At 41.6% G+C, this 23,016-nt stretch overlaps 1 protein-coding gene and 1 long non-coding RNA gene across 6 annotated transcripts in view; one reads left to right on the forward strand and one right to left on the reverse strand.

Annotated features, from left to right (window-relative positions):
* Positions 1–8,908, reverse strand: part of lrig1 (leucine-rich repeats and immunoglobulin-like domains 1) — a 29,822-nt gene extending 20,914 nt beyond the window's left edge. The window contains exon 1 of the mRNA XM_088308660.1: positions 7,943–8,908. Within this exon, the coding sequence (XP_088164786.1) occupies positions 7,943–8,145 (203 nt within the window). The 5' untranslated portion in view covers positions 8,146–8,908. The remainder of the gene's footprint in view (positions 1–7,942) is intronic.
* The window catches only part of LOC148326810 (uncharacterized), a 29,808-nt gene continuing 7,160 nt past the window's right edge, over positions 369–23,016 (forward strand). For 3 of the 5 annotated variants that reach the window (XR_015845783.1, XR_015845782.1, XR_015845784.1), the window contains exons 1-3: positions 369–609; positions 957–1,046; positions 10,328–10,408. This is a non-coding gene — a long non-coding RNA (uncharacterized LOC148326810). Of the gene's footprint in view, positions 610–956; positions 1,047–7,965; positions 8,024–10,327; positions 10,409–20,377; positions 20,710–23,016 lie in introns of those variants that run through there. The other 2 variants (XR_015845785.1, XR_015845786.1) reach the window with 2 other exon arrangements.

Here is a 23,016-nt window from a genome sequence, read left to right on the forward strand (position 1 = left end):
ATTTGATTCTCAAATGCTTCACATATCGTTTGGTATGACTAGTTTATACAAAGAGACAAATCTGCTAGACAGAAAGCGTGCCAATTTGAGACGTTCCAGTATTTTAGTCAAATGGCCGAACGCGTATTGTGTGACGTCACGTGACGCGCCCGATCGTTTCGTGTTTAACGCGGAAGTAACTCCACTTTGGTAATCACCATGTTGTCGGGCTACAGGTGTGTTCAACTTTCTTTGACACCCGAATGCCTCACATATTGTTTAGTGTGACTACTTTACACAAACAGAAAACGTGACAATTTGAGACGTTTCAGTATTTTGGTCAAATGACCCACTTTTGACTATCCATTCATTTGTTTGGGTCGTTTGAACACGTGTTCATACAGTTGTCCAATGATAGTTGCGCATCGTCGACGTCATCACGTATCCGACTCGGCCGATTGTTTCGCTTCTGTAGTCGGAGTGGGAGGAAGTTATCACGTCGTCGGCCTAGTTATGTAAACTTTCTTAAAGCAGCTTTTTAACCACGATGCGCATTTAAACAAGATTCTTGTCAGGTCCTTCTATTGCGGCCCGGTGAACGCATTGTGCGTAAAATGCTACGCGTCAAGGGTGAGTGAAATGTTTGCTCAGTAACGAGCCAGCTGGATACACTCGCCGTGATTAGTGACATTGAACGATTTAACGTCTGCGTGTTCTTTAAAATGTTACATAAATGCAATAAAAAATATGAACAGCGAGTGGTCTTTTTATTGCTAATGGGGTAAGGTTTGAGGAGCCTTAAATAATTTTGTTTAGTGATATGAAATATGACTGTTTTCCATTTGAATGATAAATGATTGTTGATCCATATATTTAAGGATGACATATCTGAAAGATAAGAACCATTTGTGCACTATAATTATGGAAATTGATGTATATTATGATATGAATTTGACATTTGTGGTACTGTTTGTCAGGACGCGTTTTCAAACTTGACGGTGGGCGAGACAGAGTCAGAACGAAGCCTACAGGAACTTCTCAAAGGACGCACTCCTCCTGCCAGGCTGGTAGGGGGCTCTTGTAGCCCACGACCCCCACTCCTATCTCATACACCTTGACCTCTGCCCGCCTGTTTTTCCATATTTTCACTTTAACGCACACACTTTTCTCTACACATTCTGTTTGGAGTTAAACCTCAGACCCTGACGTAGGTCATTAACTAATGCTCCTGTCACTTGCAAATACGCTAAAAATAAGTAGAATTGCTTATTGATTATATCTTTGGAATTAAAATATACAAGTCTGCCAAAAGACACTTAAAGTTATCACTTGTGACTCATAACTTGTGCGGATGGTTAGTTATGGTCCAGTTCATCTCAGAGTGTAGGTCACAATTTGTCATTTTAAGTGGCCCAACTGCTGGAAGGATATGTGGCTAATCGAAAACATTAGCGTCAAACTTGCCCTCTGAGAAATCTTTCCAGGAGTAAAATGATCAAGGAACCGAAGGCCATTCAGACAAAGCAAAACAATAAAATAAAAATAATAACAAAACAAATTTAAAATGGGAGCTCAGAAGCTGCACCTTGCAGCTTATTTGACATATAAAACACATTTAAAAGCTTTTTTAAAAAATTACTGTGCCATGTATGGGTGCTGTGGGACCAGAGAATCTGGGAGTATGGGGATGATGTCATAACATAACATGGTGCTTGGTAAGTCAGCACCGACGGCGTGTGGGAGGGGAAAAGCAAAAGAGCACCGACTTAGACATGCAGCGATACATCATCGTTATTCTTCCTGTTCCTTTTGTACATAAATGCTTTCTGAACTTTGCTCATCCAGAGTGTTAAGTGATGTCAGTGGCGAGCCTCATTCAACCCCACAGGGAGACAAAAGCCCTTAAATGTGGGCAATTTCATAGCATCGTAAAAACTCATCAAATAATAACCTGCGTGTTAGACAGCCACACACATGCATGCACACAAACACAATTTTTTTTTTTCCGTCATCAGGATCTGGTCTATAGCTAGGCAACTGCAGTGAGAGTGTACACAAAAACTAGCAGCAGCTCCTCAATACCACTTTGGGTGCCAGCTAGAGAGAAAGGGAAGTACTTATCTAGCTGGACAAGTTAGATTTGAGTTGACGTTGACAAGCAAGGTATGAAGATGGGGCTATATGATAACGCAAGTTCAAATAGCGCAGGCACCCAAGTGGACTCCGGGGACCTTTGTTTTCTATTTTTTACAGATTTGATGTCACCGACAAAGTCTGTTTGATTTCAATTTGTATAAATGAAACACAAATCAAGGGTATCCAACCCTGGTCCTCGAGGGAGCCCAGCCAGCATGTTTTCGATGTTTCCCTTCTCCAACCAGACCTGATTCAAATGATCAGAATCGTTATCGGGCTCCTTCAGAGTTTGCTGATGAGCTGATCATTTTAATCAGGTGTCTTAGAGGAGGGAAACATCCAAAACATGCTGGATAATAAAGCAAGGATGTCAAACTCATTTTTAATCACAAGCCGCAGAGTTAAAGTTCAAGTTAGTTAAAGGAGATTATGACAGTGAAAACAAACAAGTGTATGATGGCCTCATTATCACATATACGCAACTTTTGAAATTGGAGGCCAGTAAAAATTGCTTGTTCAACTAGTTGACGATTTAGTTTACATGGGAGATTTGTCACGCCAAAGAAAAATGCTTACAATATTGCAACGTTAATAAGAGTAATGAGTAATTGTAATTTTGGTGTTTTTAGCAAGAAACATGACTATGTGTTAACTAAGACCACATTAGAGGTATACCCCTACATGAAAATCAGAGAGCTGTTGATGGATTGGATAACTAGCGATTGTGAAGCTGACACAGAAGATGGAAAATCAATTGCACATTGGCCACAGCCAATACAACTATTTGTAATGTCCTGCACTGGAAGTAACAGATGTTGAGCGGAGCGAGTAGAGCAAGAAAACAGCTGCAGCTGATGAGAGAAACATTAGGAGAATTACAGAGAAGGCCACACCAGAAGCTCATTCGCAAGAAGAACATTGAAGGCCGAGCTGCAATTTGCAAAAGGACAAGCCTCAAAAATTAGGCGATGAGACAAACTTGATGAAAGTAACTGAACTGGTTATTGTTTCAAGAACGAAATGACATACGATCCCGAACGTAAAAGCTCATCTGTGAAACACAGTGGAGGCAACATCACAACTTGATCTTGCATAGATTCTTCTCCGACAGGCTCATTCATCTTCATCAACGTTACAAATGATGCCGACAGCAAAAGGAACTCATAAATTCACAGAAACAATTTGTCTGTCATTTGCAACCAAAGTGATTTGGAGATCCTTCACACTGAAGCAAAAATAATGACACGAAAGACAATGCCAGAACAACAACAGAGTTTCAGCTTCAGACTTAAAAATCATATAAAAGAGACATTTTACCAAAAGAGACTGTGGTAAAAGCCTCACGAAAGACAAATGCAAAGGTTTGGTGATGCCGATGGTTCATTACCAGATTAGGTTTGCATTTCAAATACCCCTCAGCAAAAGAGTTGCTCAAGCCTTTGACATCACTCAGACTGGGAATAAATGACATTTTCCCAGAGAGGAAGTTGAGCCACATCTTGGGGCCACGTGCACTGGTAGCCTTTGACACACAGACGACGCTTTCCAAACGGAGAGATTTGGCCCAAAGGGTCGGCAGAAACCACAGGCACAGCGTGAATTTGTGGCTTGGATTCCCCAAATGCGAATAACACCTGAGCGCGCCATAATGCATTCATATGCATTATGTGACCAACATTTTGACGTGAGATGAACATCTTCTAAAGGGAAGTTGCTTCACTTGGACATTACCTTTAATGCCGTCATGGTCACACTCCCCCCCGCCCCCCCTAACATCCAAACACTTAGCAGATGTAGAAAATTCACAGATGATTCAATGATGAATCTACTGTGTAGACACAGACTTTAGAGCGAGGGTGAAAGAATGAAAAAAAAGAAGTGTCTATAGCACTGCGAGGATTCTTGCAGAATGACTTGCAGCAGCAGCTGTCTGATTTTCCTTAGAAACGGTGCATGTTAGATGAGTCCAATCCATTTCCTCATATTTGTTTTAGCAGTTGTCTATCACTGTTCTTAACCCTCCATCCACAAGGAGATGTTCTACATGGTTTCTCATGACACATGTATATTTGCAATGCCCACTAGTTTCACATGTGCAACGTCACACCCAAAAAAAAAAAAAAAGGAAAAAGTGAAGAACAGCTGATAAAAATCAGTGCCAAGTATAACACCACCTAGAACGCTCCGTGATGCTCAAAGTGTGACTGTAAAATATCTACCAGGGAACACGCAAAGCACACAGCAAGGGAAACTATGGCAATAAACAAACTTGGTGTATAATCACTCTCAATACCGCAGGATTACAACGCGGCGTAGTGTGAAATTGCCGTGAAACCACAAGGGTCATAAGCCTGCTGAGAGCTGCTGTTGTTGCTATGAGTCCGCTGTAATGTTCATCAAGCATGTCTGCATTTAGCCAGCCTGTCAATCTTGACGGCATACGTACCAGGATAACAAATAAACACGAGACGGGATGGGAATAAAACCAATTTCAAGCAAAGTGGCCTTCACGTCGCACAACAACTTGTGCGACAGCAGCGTGAGCTGAGCCAACCCGAGAAGCACGATTGGTGGCGAAACTGCAATGTTGACCAAACACTGGCATGCGGGAGGCTAAAAAAAAAAAAAAAAAACTGTCGCCACCATCCTCCCCACTATCACCTCATATTCCCAGAGGCCAGGTAATCTGGAGCCCCACCCTCTGCCACCCGGCTGTCATCCAGCCACAATTGGGAAACCACCAACACAACTCCGTTTCCTGAGGGCAGAGGGCAAAGCCAACTGTTAAGGACGGTGTTTACCAATAAGTCTGCTCTGTCAGGTTTGGGGACAAGTAGCGGCAGAGCATGCCAAGCACATTAGGGAACTTGGGAAAGCACTTGGGAAAATGCCGAGTTACAAAGAGGATCATTGAGTGGTTGGCTTCCGCTGGCTTCAGACCAGACTTGCTTTGAGCTGCTGTTGCTGCAGTGTAGTGTAGGAGTGAATACTGAGAAGTACAACAAAATGCGACAAAAGACTCGACTTTGTGGACTGAATAAAGTACATCCTGCATAACTACTTTATCGCTAGCCCATCACAGAAATCACGGTCAAAAGGAATGAAACCTCGTACGTAAAAAAATCCCATTACGTTGGTGGCGCTGTGGGCAAAGTGCTTTTTATGCACATTACTGTGGCTGAAAATAAGATGAGGCACCGCTCCTGAGAGGCAATATGTGACTGCATGAGAGGAAAGCTACTTTGAATGTTATTATAGCACCAATCGGATGCAACGAGCAAACAACCAAGAGTGCTTTGGTCCCATTTTGTTAGCGCTCCTCCAGATGGGAAAGAATACAAGTGACAAAGACGACTTGGGTGGATTAAAAGCGAGTGGAGTCACTCTTACCTGACGTGTTCCTTCATTCTTTTGAGGTCCAATTTAAGAACAATTGAAAAATCAGGATTGCAAGTTCATCTGGACTACTTAACAGGATTCCTTTTTGCTCAATTTTTTTTTTGTCCCACGACAGTATTTACACAAGTAGTTATTGCTGTAATCCCAGTTTACGAGACCAAATCAAGATAATCACATCTAAAGTACAGCGCACTCGCTCCGTTGGTTACTTTTCGACTCAATCTACCTCCATCACATAAGGTTAAGCAGTCAGCAACATGATAAACGATATGATGGGTCAATGAATTTGGTAGCATTCACAAAGTCCCCCGCCCAAAAAAAATCCACAACACAAAAAAAGTACAATTGGCGCCATTCATTTCAAAGTTGTCTCGTAGGGGTGACTGTGACTAAACCAAACTGACATGTCCTGTGTGTATGCAACATTTAGTTGATTCAGACATCAAATCTAAAAGAAAACGACTCATTTGATTGTTTGATCTAACAGGTTCATTACTGAAACATCAACTGGTAGTCATTTGTTGTGCACTTGCATTCCAGAAATTGTCGTGAACTCTCATTATTGTAATCATGGTAATAGCCATCTATGCTACAAAAACAAGCTACAATTACCAAGAACTATGTTTTGACAAATAGAAACTGCTTCCTTGATGAAATCTTGAAATGACCCTTTTTTTGGTGGTTAGGTATTGTAACAAGCGCTCAGTTAACTTACAGGAAGAAAGTTGTTCTCTGAGTTGCCTGCCAACAAGTGACTCTCAAGCAGAGAACTATACAGCTTGGTGGTTTAAAAAAAAATAAATAAATAAAGCTGTAAAGCTTGTTTTGCCGGAGAGAACAAAACTTAGAGACCACGCTGGATCAGCACTGTCATCCTACACAAACCAAATGCAGCTGTTATGATGTGACACTTGACCAAAGGATGTTGCATACTTTCTGCCAAGGCAACCATGATAGTGTTTGAATACATTCCCAATAAACACCGGCGGTACTGTACTGTTCATGTCTTCAAAAAATGCATTTGCGAAAGGAAGACAAAGTGATCTATTTTTGCGCCTAGTGCAAGTTCTCTGTGAGGCGCAGGGGGCAGGCTGGACTGGATTTTAGTATTTTCGCAGACAATCAGCTTGGCGCAGGTGTGCCCCGCTGTGGGGGTGAACAGTCAAATTAATATGACGCTAAATGAAGTGGCTCCTCTCATTCCCCTTCAAATTTGGTGCGTGAGATGCAAGGTCCTTCCCATGAGCAAAGAAGAAACTAATTTCTACGGAACACCAATCAGACTTCGTCGGGCAGATAACATTTGGAAATCACAAATCTGTGAAGTGGGCATTTAGAGACCGCCTTCCACGTCCATCATTTGTGTAAGCGTGTGTATCCTCAGACTGTCACAGCACCCACCATGGTGCAGAGCAGTGTGCCAAATTCCCAAAGAGGAAAAATGAGGCTTGCACCTGCACGAAATGTGATCGTTTTTATGCCCAAGTGCAGCTGCACCATCTACGACTATTGAGTCCAAAGTGCTAATCGCACTAATTGACAACAAAATGCTATTTTGTTTTAAAACTTCTCCATACTTTCTTTTTCTGCTTAATGTAAAAAAAATTATAGCTGTCAATGTTAAACAAGAATGTGGGGATATATTTGTCATATACTGCATCTCTTCATAGTATTTACCACATGCATTTCTCGTGAACGTCACACTTTGCATGAAAGATGAAAACATTGGAAATAGGTAAATTAATTCATTTATTAAAAAAAATAAAAAAATCACTGCATGCCACATTTTCACTTCATATGTTGGGTGGACTTTTAAAATGCATATCTCGTTAAAGAGATGCCCAGGTCTTCATAAAACAACACCCACCTACACATTTGGGTATTATCTTTAATTAAAAAAAAGGCCTACAACATTTAATAAATGTAACAGCAAAAGCTATGAGAACCCTTGAGCACAGTTCTACTCCGGTTGCTCAGTGAATTCTGTGGTTAGGGCCATGCAATTGAGAAAATAAAAATTAAAAAAGTATATGTGCTGATTCTTGCGGCCGGGATCAGACGTGTGTTCACTTTAAGGTCTGTGTAAAACAGCATCTAGAGATAATGCAATGGACAATTCATCCAGCAGTGCTAAATATGGTCTGACATTGGGCCTGACTGCTTTGGCCTCTTGTGAAACATAATTAACTGAAGATATTCATCTTCGCGCAACAAAAAGCTACAGCAGACTTTGTGAAGTTGCACTGATGGCTAATGACAGTCTTGGCTGACAGGTGCTTTGCCGCAGGTGAAAACTCCATTTACCATGCAACTTTATGCAAAAAAAACCCCATAAAAACAACTTTCAGGTGGCTTTCACTTCTAATTCTAAGTTATAATTAAATATTTAGAGAGGAATTAAATCACTAAAAATAATTGATTCACTTACAAGGAATTCGTCCTGACAGGCAGATCTCCAGGCGGTGCTGTTTGCTCCAGATTACTGCAGTCCACCGAATCTCTATTGCAGGTACAGTTCTGGGCACACTGCAACTCGGGATTCAATCCATGACTGATCAAAAGTTGGAGTGAAAAAAATAAATAAAAAACACAACGAGAAGCATATCCAAAACGTCCCGGGGGCGCCGCCATTTTGTATCCAGTTTAAAAAAAAAAAAAAAAAAGCGCCGCCGCCGCCGCTGAGTTCTCCCACAGAACCCGCAAACGGGATTATTAGTGAACGATCAGACGCACTTTAAAGCATATTAAAAGTTTTCTTTGAATTCCACTCGAAAGCAGATAGACACAAGTGGTTCGCTTGAAAAAGTCATTTAGGACTGAGGTCCAACTTTCTCTCGATGTCGAATCAAAGGTGATTCCGTTCGGTCAGGGGGGGGGGCGGAATATTGTACTATTGACTCAATTGAATACTTATTAAGCGTTAACGTCACATTTAACGCTAACTTCTCTGCGTGCACGCCAATTTATGTGGCATGTTTGCAAACGTCCAACAAAAAAAGACGTTTAAAGGGCACTGCGCGCCCGGTTCATTTGAAACATGACAATAGCGAGCACACAGGTTGCAAAGTTAACATCCCTCGAACCATGAATGACAATGAACCCGTGTGCATGTAGTTTAATGTCCACCGCACAGTAAAAGTTGAGTCCAAAACTTTTTTCCACGACAAAATAACTCCAGCGTCGGTCTCAAGTGGAGCGAAGCACAGCGTTCAAATCTCAGTCTCGACAGTTACAATCCAACTTTGAAAAGGCCCCCCTAAAAAACTCCTCGAGAGAACCCGATCAGCAGTTTATCTTTTGCAGACTGCAGTCCCAAAATCAAAACAATCCCAGTTAAAGCATAAAAAAAAGAGTCCACCTCTTTTTGACCGTGTTCCGCCACCCTGAGTTTTTGTCCTCTGGCTTACTTTTCCTTTTTTTCTCTCTCTCTCGAGTAAATTAGTGCAGTCCCACGTTGGAAGCACAACAGTGATTCCAGGAGCCTCCTTTGGCTCGCTGCAATTGGTTGCTTGTGAATGACGTAGGCGCCAAATCTTTCTCCCATTGGTTCGTTCGCGTTCTCCATGCCCGGAGGAGCCGCTGTCAGTCAGCGGTGTCAAAGCCCGCCCATGTTTCCCACCCCGGGGTGTGAAACCTCAAACAGCGCCTCCCCTCGCTCGCTCCTTCGCTCACTCTCGCTCTTTCTTAAAGGGGCCGCCAGCTAATCGCTTTACAACAAGCCATAATCACAAAACCGGTTTAAAATGTCATTACGTTTTAATTTGAGGCGATCGTAAAGGATATAAATCCTCAAATTTACCCCGAGTGATTCAAACGAGGTTGTTTGATGTGGTTTTATCATGCCATGTTGTACTTTGTCATTTGTAGGCAACTTTCTGTGATTTACTCGCATATTTCTTTTTCTTTTCGAATATTCCCTACATTTGAACAGATGTACAACATTCATATCTGCACCTGATAATACAACAAGAAAATAATGGAATATATTATGGAGGACTGAAAGTGAAAATAAATACTCCATGAAATGTTTGATTAAAATTGACATTATTAGATAAAATAGAAAAGATAAAATAAATGAATGAAACACTGAACACGCGACCATGAAATAATTAAATACAGAAATAATTGATATATATATATATATATATATATATATATTACATGTAATTATTACAATATATGATATGTAATTATTACAATATATGATATAATAATATATGCTAATGATAACTCCAGAAGTTCCCTACAAACGCAACGGAAGTCCACGAAAAGAGCCACCATTCTAATGTTGGGTTGTTATTTTTTATTTTTTTAACGTTTGAGCTTCACCGTTCACACTGCATTTTTCACACTTGTTTTCACTCACTTTTTTTTAACTGTTTTTGTCCTTTTATTACTGTATTGTAATACTAACAGAGCAAGATTTCTTGTTTAATATAAAGTATTTGTGAGCAAATGAACTGAAATGGATTCAGATTCATATTTGAGCAACAATATATATTTTTTTCAATTCTCAAATTGTCCACGTCCTGTCATCTCAGAAATGCACATCAGCACTAAATCAGTTTTCCCATCAGACGCTTGGTCGACAAATATTTTTTCATAACATCTTACCAGGCATTGACATGTTGTATTGGTCGGGTGACAGCATCAACGACTGAGTCGTTATTTTGTGTTGGGAAAAGTTCCACATTTCATTGCTATTAATCATGCTTACAGGCACACGGGTATTCACACCTGCAACACTTCAGGCGCTTCAGTGGTATGGTTCTTGTTCCTTTTCCAAAGAATAAGAGAAGGTTTCACATTGCAGGTGAGGGCGGCGGGTGCCGGCTTTCCTACAAGAGTGAAGAAGCGATTTCAGCAACGAGGCCCTGTAAATGTGCCTTCATTGGTATGTCATGCATTTTATCAATTTAATGTATTGAAATTGTATTGTCTTGATATTCACTTGTATATATTGTGAACCCCCAAATTCAAATGGTCGCAAACAGTTAGTTCAGTTAAGGCTGTAGTTGCAGTTTGCAGACACCCTGCAGCTAAAACAAATTACAGCGCATTTTACTAAAACGCATGTGATTAAACAAGTGATGATTGATGCCTTTGTAATGTGTGCCTATTAAAATAATCCCCCTTTTTTTTTTAAACGTCTAATTTCTCTTCCTCTTTTGTATTTACGAGCAACATGTGACGAGGTCTCCCACCCCAGTTGTCCCAAATACGCTTGACGCAGTTTTTTGACGAGCCTACAACAGATGGCTCAGGTGCTTTGGGATCTATTTTAAGGGAACTGTTAGTCTGATTTATTCGGTGTGTGACTTGCTTTTAATATCTTAGCATGCAAATAACAAAACTAATCTAGCAGGCCACTAGGTTAAAAATTTGAGCAGTATTCCAGTTATAGCGCCCTCTACTCTGACGTACTTGAAATACACAAGATAACCCCACGTAAATGTGTAATTCCGAGTTTAAATTCACGGCAGAATTCAGTAGCATTACACAACCCTGTGACTCATTTGCCTTGAACCTCGGACATTTCACGCGGGCACCGTCTTGAAGTGATTGTTACAGATTTATAACCTTCACGAGTCCTGCAAAGAATTGACATGGAAAGGAATGCATTAGCAACATCTGCTACCATAACGTATTCCTCTCCACTCATGGACTCGTCTGGCTTTTGTGAAATTGTGACTGATGAGACGAGTGGACTTGAGTCTTCTATGACAGTGTCGTGCCAAAGAGTTAATGACTGCGCCAGATGAGCTCTTGTCCGTTTTCTTCATGGACATTTTTGACACCGACCATTGTCGTGTTTTCACAGCTGGAATAGACATAGTATTCGTAAACGCAGGCTCGTCTCCAGTGGAAAGCTGGCATAGGAGGTGCATGTGACTCAGGTGCGCGCTTTTTTCGGAGGGGGGGGGGCAGGCAGAGAGACATCCTGATGTCGGGGAGATGGTTGATGGATGTGCATGGCCTATGGGGGATTCATCATGCTTGTCTTTCTGGAATCTTCAAATATAACAAACCATCTGCTTGCAACTGTAAAATGGAGAGGCGTGAAAGCTCGCCAACTGGCCATACTGGGACGGGATGGCTAACGGGCGTTGCGGGAGCGTTAGCGATGCTGTGTTAATAGGAAGCAGAAATGTTTTCTGTCAATATCACGCTGGCCGTTAAGCTGCAATGCAGATGGAGGGAAAAGTACGGTGAATGATACTACAAAAAAAACCAAAACATGATTGCAAGTGTTAGGTAAAAGAAAATTTTACGCTGAATATTTTACTCTCCAATTTTACTCTGTTTACTGTAACCAAATCGTCTTTTTTACTGTAAAATGTACTCTATAAAATTTAAAGTGTATGGTTCTAAAAGGTCGATCATTATTAAAAAAAAACAAACAAACAAACAAACAAAAAAAAACCTGTGTTCATAATTTGTGTAAAATCAGATTTACATTAAAAAAATGTTTGGACAGTGTTGCAGTATTGCATGTCAACAATTAGGGGAAGTCATTTCATTGATGGAAGAAAAAAATATTACTCATGAAGTTGTGTCATTTGGAGTTTGGCGGAAAATATGCCTTTTGCAGTCTATTGTGTCTGTTTGACACCTCAGCAGCAGTTGCAGGTGTCTAAACATCACATTTACCGTCCTCTCTTCTCACAATATCACAATTTTCCGTCTTTCACAACTGGAAGCGTCAGCTCACATGCGCCCTTCTTCTCCATGTTTGTCTAATGAGCGCAGATTTTTCCCGTGCCAAGTTTCTGTCATAAGTCAGACTCGTATCTCGGCGGCGTGGTGGCGAGCGATGAGAGACACGCCATTCCGCATCCCTAACCGGACCTGTTCTATCACGTGGTGGGTGTGGGTAGAGGTGTTCGCCCGGTCTGCTATGCTAACAGTTTAAGCCACGGTGTCAGCCGCAATGAAGGTATGCATTGTTGAAAGTATGACCAAAATGGCGGTTAATTTCCACGTCTTTTCAGCAGGTGTTTACTTGTGTCAACACTGCGCTGACATTGTCGAAGCAGCGCGGCCGTACACGGACGGGCAACTCCTGCGTATTTGGCTGTGTTTGTTTTAATAAGCCTTGTCAATAGAATATTTCATAAAAGAAGCGATGGCCTGGAACTGTTTTTGTTCCATGTAAGGAGAGGAATGTGCTCGTTTCACTCTTTGAAAGGTGACCTCTGTGTTGTACATCTGGGGCCGCCAAACACCGTTTTGTCTGCCAGCACGCTTTGTCTCTCTGTTTTTACTGCCGACGCATTTGAAACGACCGAAAGGATCTCACACTGTCTTTGTCTCTCACACTTGCTCACATAGGAGTTTTGTTGACAGTAAAATGAGTAATCGCTCACCCAAGTGCCCATTCTTCCAGTCGAGCGTGATGTTTTATTCGCAAGGCTTACAATTAAACAAGCGACGACGGTTTATTTCCAAATGTTCCGCGTTTGAGCTTGACGAAAATGAGAGCTTTCTCTGACCTCAAATGACACGTTTGGTTTAGACGCCGTCGCAGCGTATTTCGACATCGACTGCGCGCTTTAATGAGCCTGCCAAATCTGAGTGCCTTGTTTGTCCAAATTCAGTTAAGACCTTCAAAGACACCACGAGCTAAAGGTGGAAAATTTCGTCTTATTCAAGTAATTGGATACTCTTTTACTGCACAAAGGGTCGGATAGTGTCTCCCTGTTACGTTCTTTAGCATGTTTTTCCGCCTCATTACTTAGCGATCACATTGATATAATTGCATTGACGTCCGTTTTTGTTTTTTTTCTCTGATAGCACGCTGTTTACTCACAAATTCCAGACCAACCACAGCTAAAGAAGGTTTAAGCCACTAAGTTCCCTCTGCAATGCGTAACAACAATGCTTGAATGTGGCTGTAGTTTGCCGCACGCACACGGGCACATTCAATAGACGCTTTTTTTTTGTCATGCACTTCCTCTCTATATTCTAAAGGAAGCATAAAACCACCCAGCGGCCTAAGACTGACATTCCATCAGTGAGAAAAGAGAGCCCATATTGATCAAAACTCTTCTGCTTCTCTCTCTGAGGCTTGCTCGTTAGTAGAGGCTTTGGGAACACTCGTATGGCTATGTGCACTACAAAGAGGAGGGGGTAAGAAAAAAAGAAAAAGCCGAGCCCTCCTTTTTCCCCGTGTTGTTTCGCTCCTGACAAAATAGGGCCTCTGTGAATAGCGCAGGCAGGCTAAAGCGTAGCTGAATGAGGGATGGAGGAGTGGGACTCGCTCATGCAGAGCGCGCCCGGCCCCCCCTCTATACCTGCCTTGGAGAAAAGAGCGACCACCTGCTTCTGCTGAGCTCTTTCCCTGGCTTCAATAGAGACCTTGTGAAAGGAGCCTGAACAGCAAAGCGGAATAAGGCGGGAGTAGGCAAGGATTGGAACTTGGGGAATGCTAGAAAAGCAAGAGTGAGGCATTGGGCAAGGACACTGGGAAGCAAAGGCGCTTGAGGTTTTACATATTGTTATGCCCCCCGCTGTGCTTTCAGCTCTGAGTTGGTTGCAGGACGGAGAAGAGAAGCCATTTACTTTAATCAATCATGGTGGAAATTAGCATGTTATAATGAAGCTGTTGGCGTGCTCATTGTTTGGTGCGGTTCAAAGGGGAGATGGACTTTTGAGCTGAGAACTGCACATGTGGGCCAATGAAGTCATGCTGAATCTCATCATGAAAGTTATTTACGGTTCATTTACAAACAAAGTTAAAATTCTTAAGTGTTTCTTTGCTGTTTTTAAAGTACAGTGCACGGTCATGATTAATTAAGACTAATAAAAACTAATGAGAATTCTGAAATACAGTGGTGCCCAATCACTGGGCTGCGGCCTGGTACCGGTCCCCAACCACTTTGGACCGGGAAGCAGCGATGAAAGAAGAAAAAATGCAGCACTTCAGTTTCATTATTCGAGGCGGAAAAATATTTAATTTTGAAAAATGACTGTCTTCTCTCCTTTACATCGAACTCTTGACACATGTCAATATGCTAATTGTCTCGGTCGCATTACGCTAATATTAAACCCACAGGCTGGCAAAACGAGTAAAAACATGCAATGAGCACTGCGCCACCCGAAAAAGACCTCCGCCCTCCCCCAAAGGTTGCCGGTCGGCAAAAGTTTTGAACTTGTGTGAACCAGTCCGTGTCGGGAAAAAGGTTGGGGACAATTGCTGTAATACACATTCCGGGCCAGTAGTGGGCGATAGCGCAACTGGTTTAATAGGAAAGCAACTTTTGAATCATTGTCTGCAGCTGAGCGAGTTTCGGTCGACATCTCTTGTTACTAACAAGCATTTTGAAAACAAATGCAGCGCTTCAGGGCGTCGTCGTTTTGCTTGGGTCATCCTCACTCATCCTCAAACAGAACACTTAACCCACGTGCGCACACGGCTTCTGTCTTCACATAGTACACTGCTTATTCTGTAGAGATAACCGTGTCACTTTTGACAGTGTCATGTAAACGACCGCTTGTCCTTGTACTATAGTCTTGATCCGCATGTGGCAGGTGCACAGGCAAACACGCAAAAATTCAGACGCTCCCCTGTACAGGCATCTTTTTTTTTTTTTCTCCAAAGGAATTTACTCCTGCCTTATTTTCTCCTGCTATTGCGTTACCATAAGTATATTCTGTGCTGAAGTGTTCCGCTTGCTTGCTTTTCCTTCATTTTTATTTATGCCTCGTTTCCTTTTTCTCCCCACCGTCCTCTCCTCTCGCCCTCCGGCTTCTGCTGCTGCTAATAGGATAATGGCTGCCACGTTATGCACACTTAAAACCCGCAGAAGAGTGCTGAGGGCTCTGTGTGGATGTTTGAAATGGTGTGCCTGCTTTTCCCGAAGGGCTTCTTGGAATGCCGGATGTGTTTAATAGTGCAAGTTAAATTCTTTGCAACGATTGCGCGGCGTGTCAATCTCACGACACGCACTGAAGTTACAATCGACATTAATATCAGACCGCTTCCGCTGGGTCGCCTCCTAAGGCGCTATATTGACTTCCACGAACATATTTGTGAATTGAGTTAGATGTAATCAATGATGCACGGTGAAATAAATGATTTTATTACCGGTAGTAGTCATATAAATCAAAGACGTATCAGTGTGTGAAATGATGGTGGAATTAGGACTGCTCGGTTATGGCAAAAATTATTAATCACGATTATTTTAGTAATAGTTCCATGATTCAAAAGATTATTTTATTTAAGACAAATAAAATGTGTTTTATTTGAATAATTTTTAAAAAAGTGCAAAAGTATAAATTCATGTATGGTTTCCGGTGCATCAGAGTTTACTTGGTAAACACTAAAATTGCTATCGAACTTTTTTTATCATCTAAATAAACAATTTTAATAGAATGCCCACATTTTGAAATCGGGTATACTCAAGATAGTAATAGACATTGTAAAATGATTACTATTTTATTATTTTTTTACCTAATAATAATAGTAGTAATATATACTATATATAATTATTATTATTTTTTTTTTTTACGATTATGCCAATTTCGTAGTCATTGAGTGTAATAATTTGAAATTTCAATTAATTCCACAGCCCTAGTTGGAATTATATTTTAATCGTCTAAAACTGCCAAGCACTCTTCAACTGTGTTACCAGTACGTCTATGTATGTGTTTGTCTAATAATAACTAAAAGTTGTTTGTCGTAAATTCTAACTTAGCATGGCTTGCATCGCTTCTGCCTCTGTCTTAAAAGGCAGTGTTTTTTTTTTCCTGCCTCTGCCCGCTTTTTTCCGTCTATTCAGCGCTACCTTTCCAAAATCCATTAATCATCCGATCACTCAGCTTGTTTAAGCCAAAGCAATTACTCATATTGTTAAATTGCACTTTTGCTTCTGACACAAACACATATGACATATGATCCAACTTCCGAGTTGGAGTTGAGGTTTGAGAGATCGTCGGTCGTATATTTGATTCCCAAATCATGCCTTGACTCGCGACTGGAAGCAGGCATCGATTGATCAGCGGCAGGAAGTGGCGCATCATCAGGCACAACTATGAAACTATCACCCAAACACCAAGATTAATCCAACATGTGGGTTGCGTTAACATTCCGTTGCACCTTGACAAATGTTAAAAGCAACACAGAACACATTTACGCAGGCATTCGCCATGCCGTCAATTGTCAAACTTTTTTGACATCTGGTATTACACAAGACCCTGACAATGTCTTCCATATGATATAATCTGGTAGCGTTTTTGGCAAAATGTGAGCTTTCTTGGCGGTTTTGAGGTCACTGCTTACTGTTCGCATCAACAATGCACTGACGTTGTTCCATTCAATTTTAATATCGCATCGCTTCACCGTATAGACAGTCGAAGTCACGTATTTGTCATCAGGTCATGACAGTCACTGACAGTTCTTCTTCGTCTCCGTCATGGTTTCATTCCGACAGATCTCTTTAACCTTTGGCACCACCGACAGCAGAAGGCAATTAGTTTTGCCGTTGGGTGCTTCTGCGTGTCAAACCTGCTCCGTCGTCTCCATTCCTACACGCACACACACACACACACACACCTGTGCTCAATTTGTTGTGCTTTTTTAACCTGCAGGCACCTCAGGAAGGCCTGGAGCGAAACAATGTGCCACATTTCACAATTTTTGTTCTCTTGCTCTCTATTTTGTATGATAGTAAGTTAAAAAAAAATATTTATATATATGTATATGTCTTACCAGTCGTATTTATTCATGCACAGATTTTGCTCTTTTACGTCGTACTTGTATTAACTATTTGAATGACGTCATAAAAGCGAAATTTGTAATTGAATGAGAAATTGCATAAATAATAAACTTGCATGTCTTCAAATAAAATACTGTAACTCTCAAAAACATATCCTTTCAAAATAAATACATTTGAATACCACTTGAATGTGCTGCACGTCTGTCTCGCTTTATGCCCCAGAAGTCAGACTTGTGTTGATAAAGACAATTAACGTCTTCGCACCTGTGCGGCGGTTTCCAAGTCAAACACACCAAGGTTGATTAAATTGTGAGCATAACAGGAAATTAACCTCAGGGTTGAAAAGCGAGAGCCAAAGTCTGGCCGCTCGTGAGGGGAGAAGATTGATTGCCTTGGCTCAAACGTAATCGTCTCGCATTTCGTCTTGTGCGGGCACGTGAGGCTTCATACTTGGCTTGGCAGAATTAAACGAATTTTGATGTCCATAAACTCATTTAGTACCATTTGAGATTATGTATCTTCTCAAGTCAAGAGTCTTTAATTCGTTTTGCAGGTTTCTACGCATGGCCTGCATTTCATTTATTCACTTCTCAGATATCCACAGTTATTAGCTGTAAACGTGCAGATATTAAAAGCACTTGAATGGAGTGGTCCAAAAGTTTTTGCAATCAGAAGCATGAACTGACAAGTTGTCAATCATTATAAAAGGCCAGAGAATCATGTTCATGCGTGCCAGTGACTGCGGTCAGACTCGAGGGACAGTTGTCGGATTAGTCAAGCTAATTAGCAGGGGTGGGCACTTGACCCTTTTTTGCCGGTCAGTCCCCCGCCCTGCAGCCGCCATCTCGGTACCCATCTGGCCTCGGCCCCCCCGGCTTTCTTCATAAATTTGTTTGACTTCCTGTCTGTTCTTGCTGTCTGTGGTATTGCCCTCCCACTTGTTATGGTATGCCCCAGTCGCAGGTGGGAGGCGCGGGTTACGTCATGTCAGACTAAGGAAATATAGGTACGCTTTCATGTCTCCACAAACAGTTGGCAGTGGCACTTTTAATGCTTTCTGGGGCATTTGCCACTCTTGCGAGATGGTTCGTACAAGGGCCAATTAGTGGGCTGGACTAATATCCACCTCCGATCGTTGGTAGTCGAACCTTTTTTTTTTTTTTTTAAAAGTCAGAACCCCACCGGCCCAAAAATGGGTGTCCGGCCGGGCCAGAGGATCGGACCATTCTGCCCCCAAGACGGACTGCCCAGCTCTGCTAATGAGTGCAAATTCCCCCTTTCAAAGCTGCACTAACTTGTAGGTGAAAGGCCTGGCTTTTAGCCGACTGGGCTAAGCAGTGAAGACTGTAGTTGCGCAAGATTTGAGGACAGGAGTGATCTGGTCTTCGGCATGACCCCCATCATATGGCGAAATTGCTTCTGCTTTGTTTATGATAACTCCACAGTGTTAAATGGAAACTGACTTTATGGTGACAGTAATATGAGACATTAAACAGGAATCAGTGTGACATTGCCAACTTTGTGTCAGAGATCTAATTGCCCTCGAGAAGATCATACTAGACGCTCTGGCTTTCTTTTGTGATTTCAGTCTGCGCTAAGTAGACAAAATCCCATTATACATCTATTTAAGCCTCAGAAGCATTATCCATGTAACGTGATCCGAAGAACCATCCATGTTTTCCAGACAACTCGTGACTGACTTTTAAAGAATAATAAAAAAAAAAAAAAGTTACAGGCGGACTGGAATGTGGAAATGCAAAGCGGCACTTCGTCAGAGCAGAAACATTTGATTTGCACCTGGGATAAGTTGCGTGGACAACCCTCACTCCCTCAACCTGTTTGCTCTGTGCGTTTGCCTTATTGCTCGCGATGAAGAAGCAGATGATGTAAGACACAAAGCAAACGAGTGAAGGCTTTGTAATCAATACCAGCGTAATTATAGTGACGCCTAGATGTTTGAATTTAAAGCGTGCGCTGTGTAAAAGTTCATGAGAGCGTCTGGATATGGAGACGTCTATCTTCCAAGACTAAACATTATACTATTCTTCCCTCACAGGGTGTTGTAGCACTTTTTTTTTTTTTTTAATTTTATTTGCACACAGTTGCTTTCTCATTTCGCTAAAATCCCACTGGAACATGTCAGTGGCCTCCTTTCTGTCAACGTGCAACGCATTAAGGCCACTTGGAGTGCAGTCCCCTCACCAGCTTGCTCGTGAATCAGAAATGGGACAAATGTGGTTAGCAAGTTGTCATTCTCTTCATCTCCACTTGTTCTGCTGGGATCATGTTTTTTTTTTTTTGGGGGGGGGGGGTTCCTATCAATTATCTTGGATGGATTTGTCAATGCCGCTGATGCTTTGCACCCTCCGAACACTGACGTGCATTCACAGGGCTCAGCTGCAGAGCCGTTCACAGACAGGCGCAATAAGCCATCATTACTTACTGCTGCTCGTTTATCTTGAAATGACTGGGTTTAAACGTAATTATCGTGATTACACGACCCATCGGGTTGGGAGCCAAACGCACGTGTGCTTATACAGCTTCACTGAAGCCTGGAAAATGTTCTGCATTTACATTTTTCATCCAATCAGAGGTATTTTAGCCTCTCGCTTGCGTTCTCGTTCATTTCTTTGAGAAGCTTAAACCTTAAATAGTTGACTGCAAAGCTCTGACAAATGACACAAATGAGCTGTACAGCATCCATAAAAAAAAACAAAAAACTTTAGTGACCTTGCAATGCATCCAAAAGTCTGAATTGACGAGGAATGTGTGCAGCAACATGTTGAAGTTGACGATAAGTCTGTTCTGGCCCCAAGCCTCAGGCTGGATCTTCAAAACTCAAAACAATGCTACCGGTCGTGGGCCATTGCTCCACAGGTGCAGCTCTGTAAGAGACTAGGGAAGGGGGGGGTGAAAAAAAATGTAGTCCTTGTGACAGTCAAAGAAAAACAAACATTGAGCTCTTCACCGGCGGTGGCCGTGCTTTCTTTTTCTCACCGCTGTCGCATTTTTACTGGGCACAAAGCTACAAAACAAACAGTGCAGTGTGAACAGCGGCAAACGCGGCTTGTTGTGACGTGTGCGTGGTGTGTGGTGGTGGACATTCCTGCTATTGAGTCTGTTTTTTTTTTTTTTTTTCTCCGTAGTTGTCGGGTAAGATGTTTTGTCCCGCAGCCAGCGCTCACCTGTTGAGCCCCGACAACCAAACAAATGGCTTCCATTGCCGCTCACTGTGGCCTTTGACCTCTTCGCTTTGAGTTGCTCTGCTGAGGGGGGTTGTCGGAGAAGCCTCCTTGGTTCAATAACATCTTTCCCCCGCCCGAGCAGCTCAAGTGCTTAGCTGTTTAACACCTGTGGCTCCATCCTCTGAGTTCCAACGCAACTGCTCACATGTTCCATAATTCCTCAGACAACGCGGGGTCATTTGTCATGTCTCCGTTCTTTAGACACATGAATGCAGCTCAAAGATGGTCGCGATGCAAACGTACTGATTAAAGCACTGTGGGGTCACACGAACCTCTAACAGGGTTTAAAAACGCGTCATCTGTTTAATAAATAAATACGCTTCAGATCTCACAATGGAAAGAAATGGTGTGTTGAATTTACTCAATTTTATTTCGTCAAGTGGCTGCATAAAATAAAATCCAGACATTTTTTTTAAAAAGTAGATGTATAGTCTACTTTAAAAAAAAAAAAAAAAACTGAGTCCCGCAATGTTTTTTTCATGCAACCACTGAAGTAAAATTGATTACATTCAACAAAAGCTTTTTTTTTTCTTCAGGTCTTAATAGTGAAAATAAATGCATTTAATAGAATTTCAGCAAAATATGGAAAAAAAAAAACACAAAAGCATCTGGTCCAGTCAAATTGATTTATTTTGCCCTTAATCACACAAAAGTCTTCACCCCCACGCAGTTGACATCGACATCCCCCAAATTGAACACGCCGTTTCAAAATATTAACCCTGCTTGTATAATCTACTTTTTTTCCAGTATTTTTCAAACTTAGTTACTTTTAAAACCTTGCAACACTCCAGATTTAGTCTCGTTAATTTTTCTTTTAATCACTCAAACCTTTAGAGCGCGTATGAAAAAATGCATCCTGTAAGTCACCTTGATTGATTTATTTTTTGAACATTGCTATATAAAAAAATAAAATAAAATTGGAAGAGTGAAAATCATCTGGTGATGTCATAAATCAACTTGTTTTACATGTTCAAAGGGAGTTGAAAGAAGTCCGATACTTATCTTGTCCTCCCCTTGTTTACATATCAAATTATTACATGTTATTTCTTTGCAAAGAAGACTTCTAATATTTATATGCCAGACTCACATGATAATGAATTGAAATTTTAATGTCTTCAATCAACAAAACGTCTCGTTTCTGTGCTTGGGGATATATCAGTGGTTGAAAGTAGACGGTGTTGAATTCTGCCCCTGGTGAGAATTTGGATGTCTTTATTGAAAGTAGCTCATTAGTCATTCGTCTCAGTTGTTATGGCAACACACGCAACGACGCAGCTCGGTAAATAAGTTGATGACATGTTAGACAGACTATTACAAGTACTTGTCGTTTCGCAACTAGTTTCCCCCGGTGCAGACATGAACTAAAAACATACAACATTTGAATTTGAAGTTCGAGCAATCACTGAGCATTTTTGCAGATGGATACTGATTTTTTTTTTTTTTTTTTTTTTTTTTTTTATATAAATGCATGCAAGCACATCTATAGTGGTTCCTTCCAGATGGGTCATTCCTTCGACAGTAAAAACCCATCTGCTGTCCAGCTTGAAAATCAATTGTTCTGACGGGTCAACTGACAAACTTTGTTGTACGAACAAAACTTTTAAAATGAGCTAAATCGTCGCTCTGGGCAGTTTTTCAAATCGTCTTTTATTAGCGACACATTACAACGGTTTTAGGAATTTTCACAAGCGGTTAAACCTTTACAAAGATCAGGCTGACAGTTTCCATTCATATTTGCGTGTTACACACGGGCGGCACGGTGGTTGACAGGTTAGTACGTCCGCCTCACAGTTTAAAGGCGCTGGGTTCGATTCCGGACTTTCCTGTGTTGAGTTTGCATGTTCTCCCCGTGCCTGCGTGGGTTTTTTACGGGTACTCCGGCTTCCTCCCACATTCCAAAAACATGACCTCTCGTGAGATGATGAATGGAATTAACAATGCTGCCAATTATAACCACAAAATATATTTGAATATACACTCACACACAATACCGATCATCCTCTACAAAACTCGGACTTTTTTTTTTCCACAGCTTTTTTTTTCCCCCAATTTTTTTTTTGTAGGAGATAGCCCGATAAAGTCCTTTAAGCACAATTACATGATACGCTGTCCTGTGAACAGCCAGCAATGTGACAATAGATCCCTTATTCCCATGAAGAAGCCTTCTATTGGAACAGCTGTGCCGTTTGTGTTCGGTCCGTGGCATAGCGATCGCAAGGAGTCATTGCTCACATCGTGCTGATACAGATGCATCCAACGGCAACAGTTTAGGATTACAAACAACAGCAGCACCTGGCTAATATCTACGAGTAAGTAGAGCATAATACTTTGTGGATTAAGACCGGTGTGTATTTACTCTTTTGTGTCTGCACGTGTGTGTGTTGACTTGCATGAAGTCACTGGTTTTGCAACTCGCCAGCTGTTCTGTTTGGCCGGATCGATGAAGACACCTTCAAATATTTCGTAACGCTTTGCACTGAATTTGAACCTCGTCTATGGACTACCCATGCATCCATTTCCTCAACCACTTTGAAGTCAGA

Source organism: Idiotropiscis lumnitzeri, chromosome 11, assembly GCF_059441095.1.
Source record: "Idiotropiscis lumnitzeri isolate Australia: NSW breed Sydney's pygmy pipehorse chromosome 11, RoL_Ilum_1.0, whole genome shotgun sequence".
NCBI classification, from domain to species: domain Eukaryota; kingdom Metazoa; phylum Chordata; class Actinopteri; order Syngnathiformes; family Syngnathidae; genus Idiotropiscis; species Idiotropiscis lumnitzeri.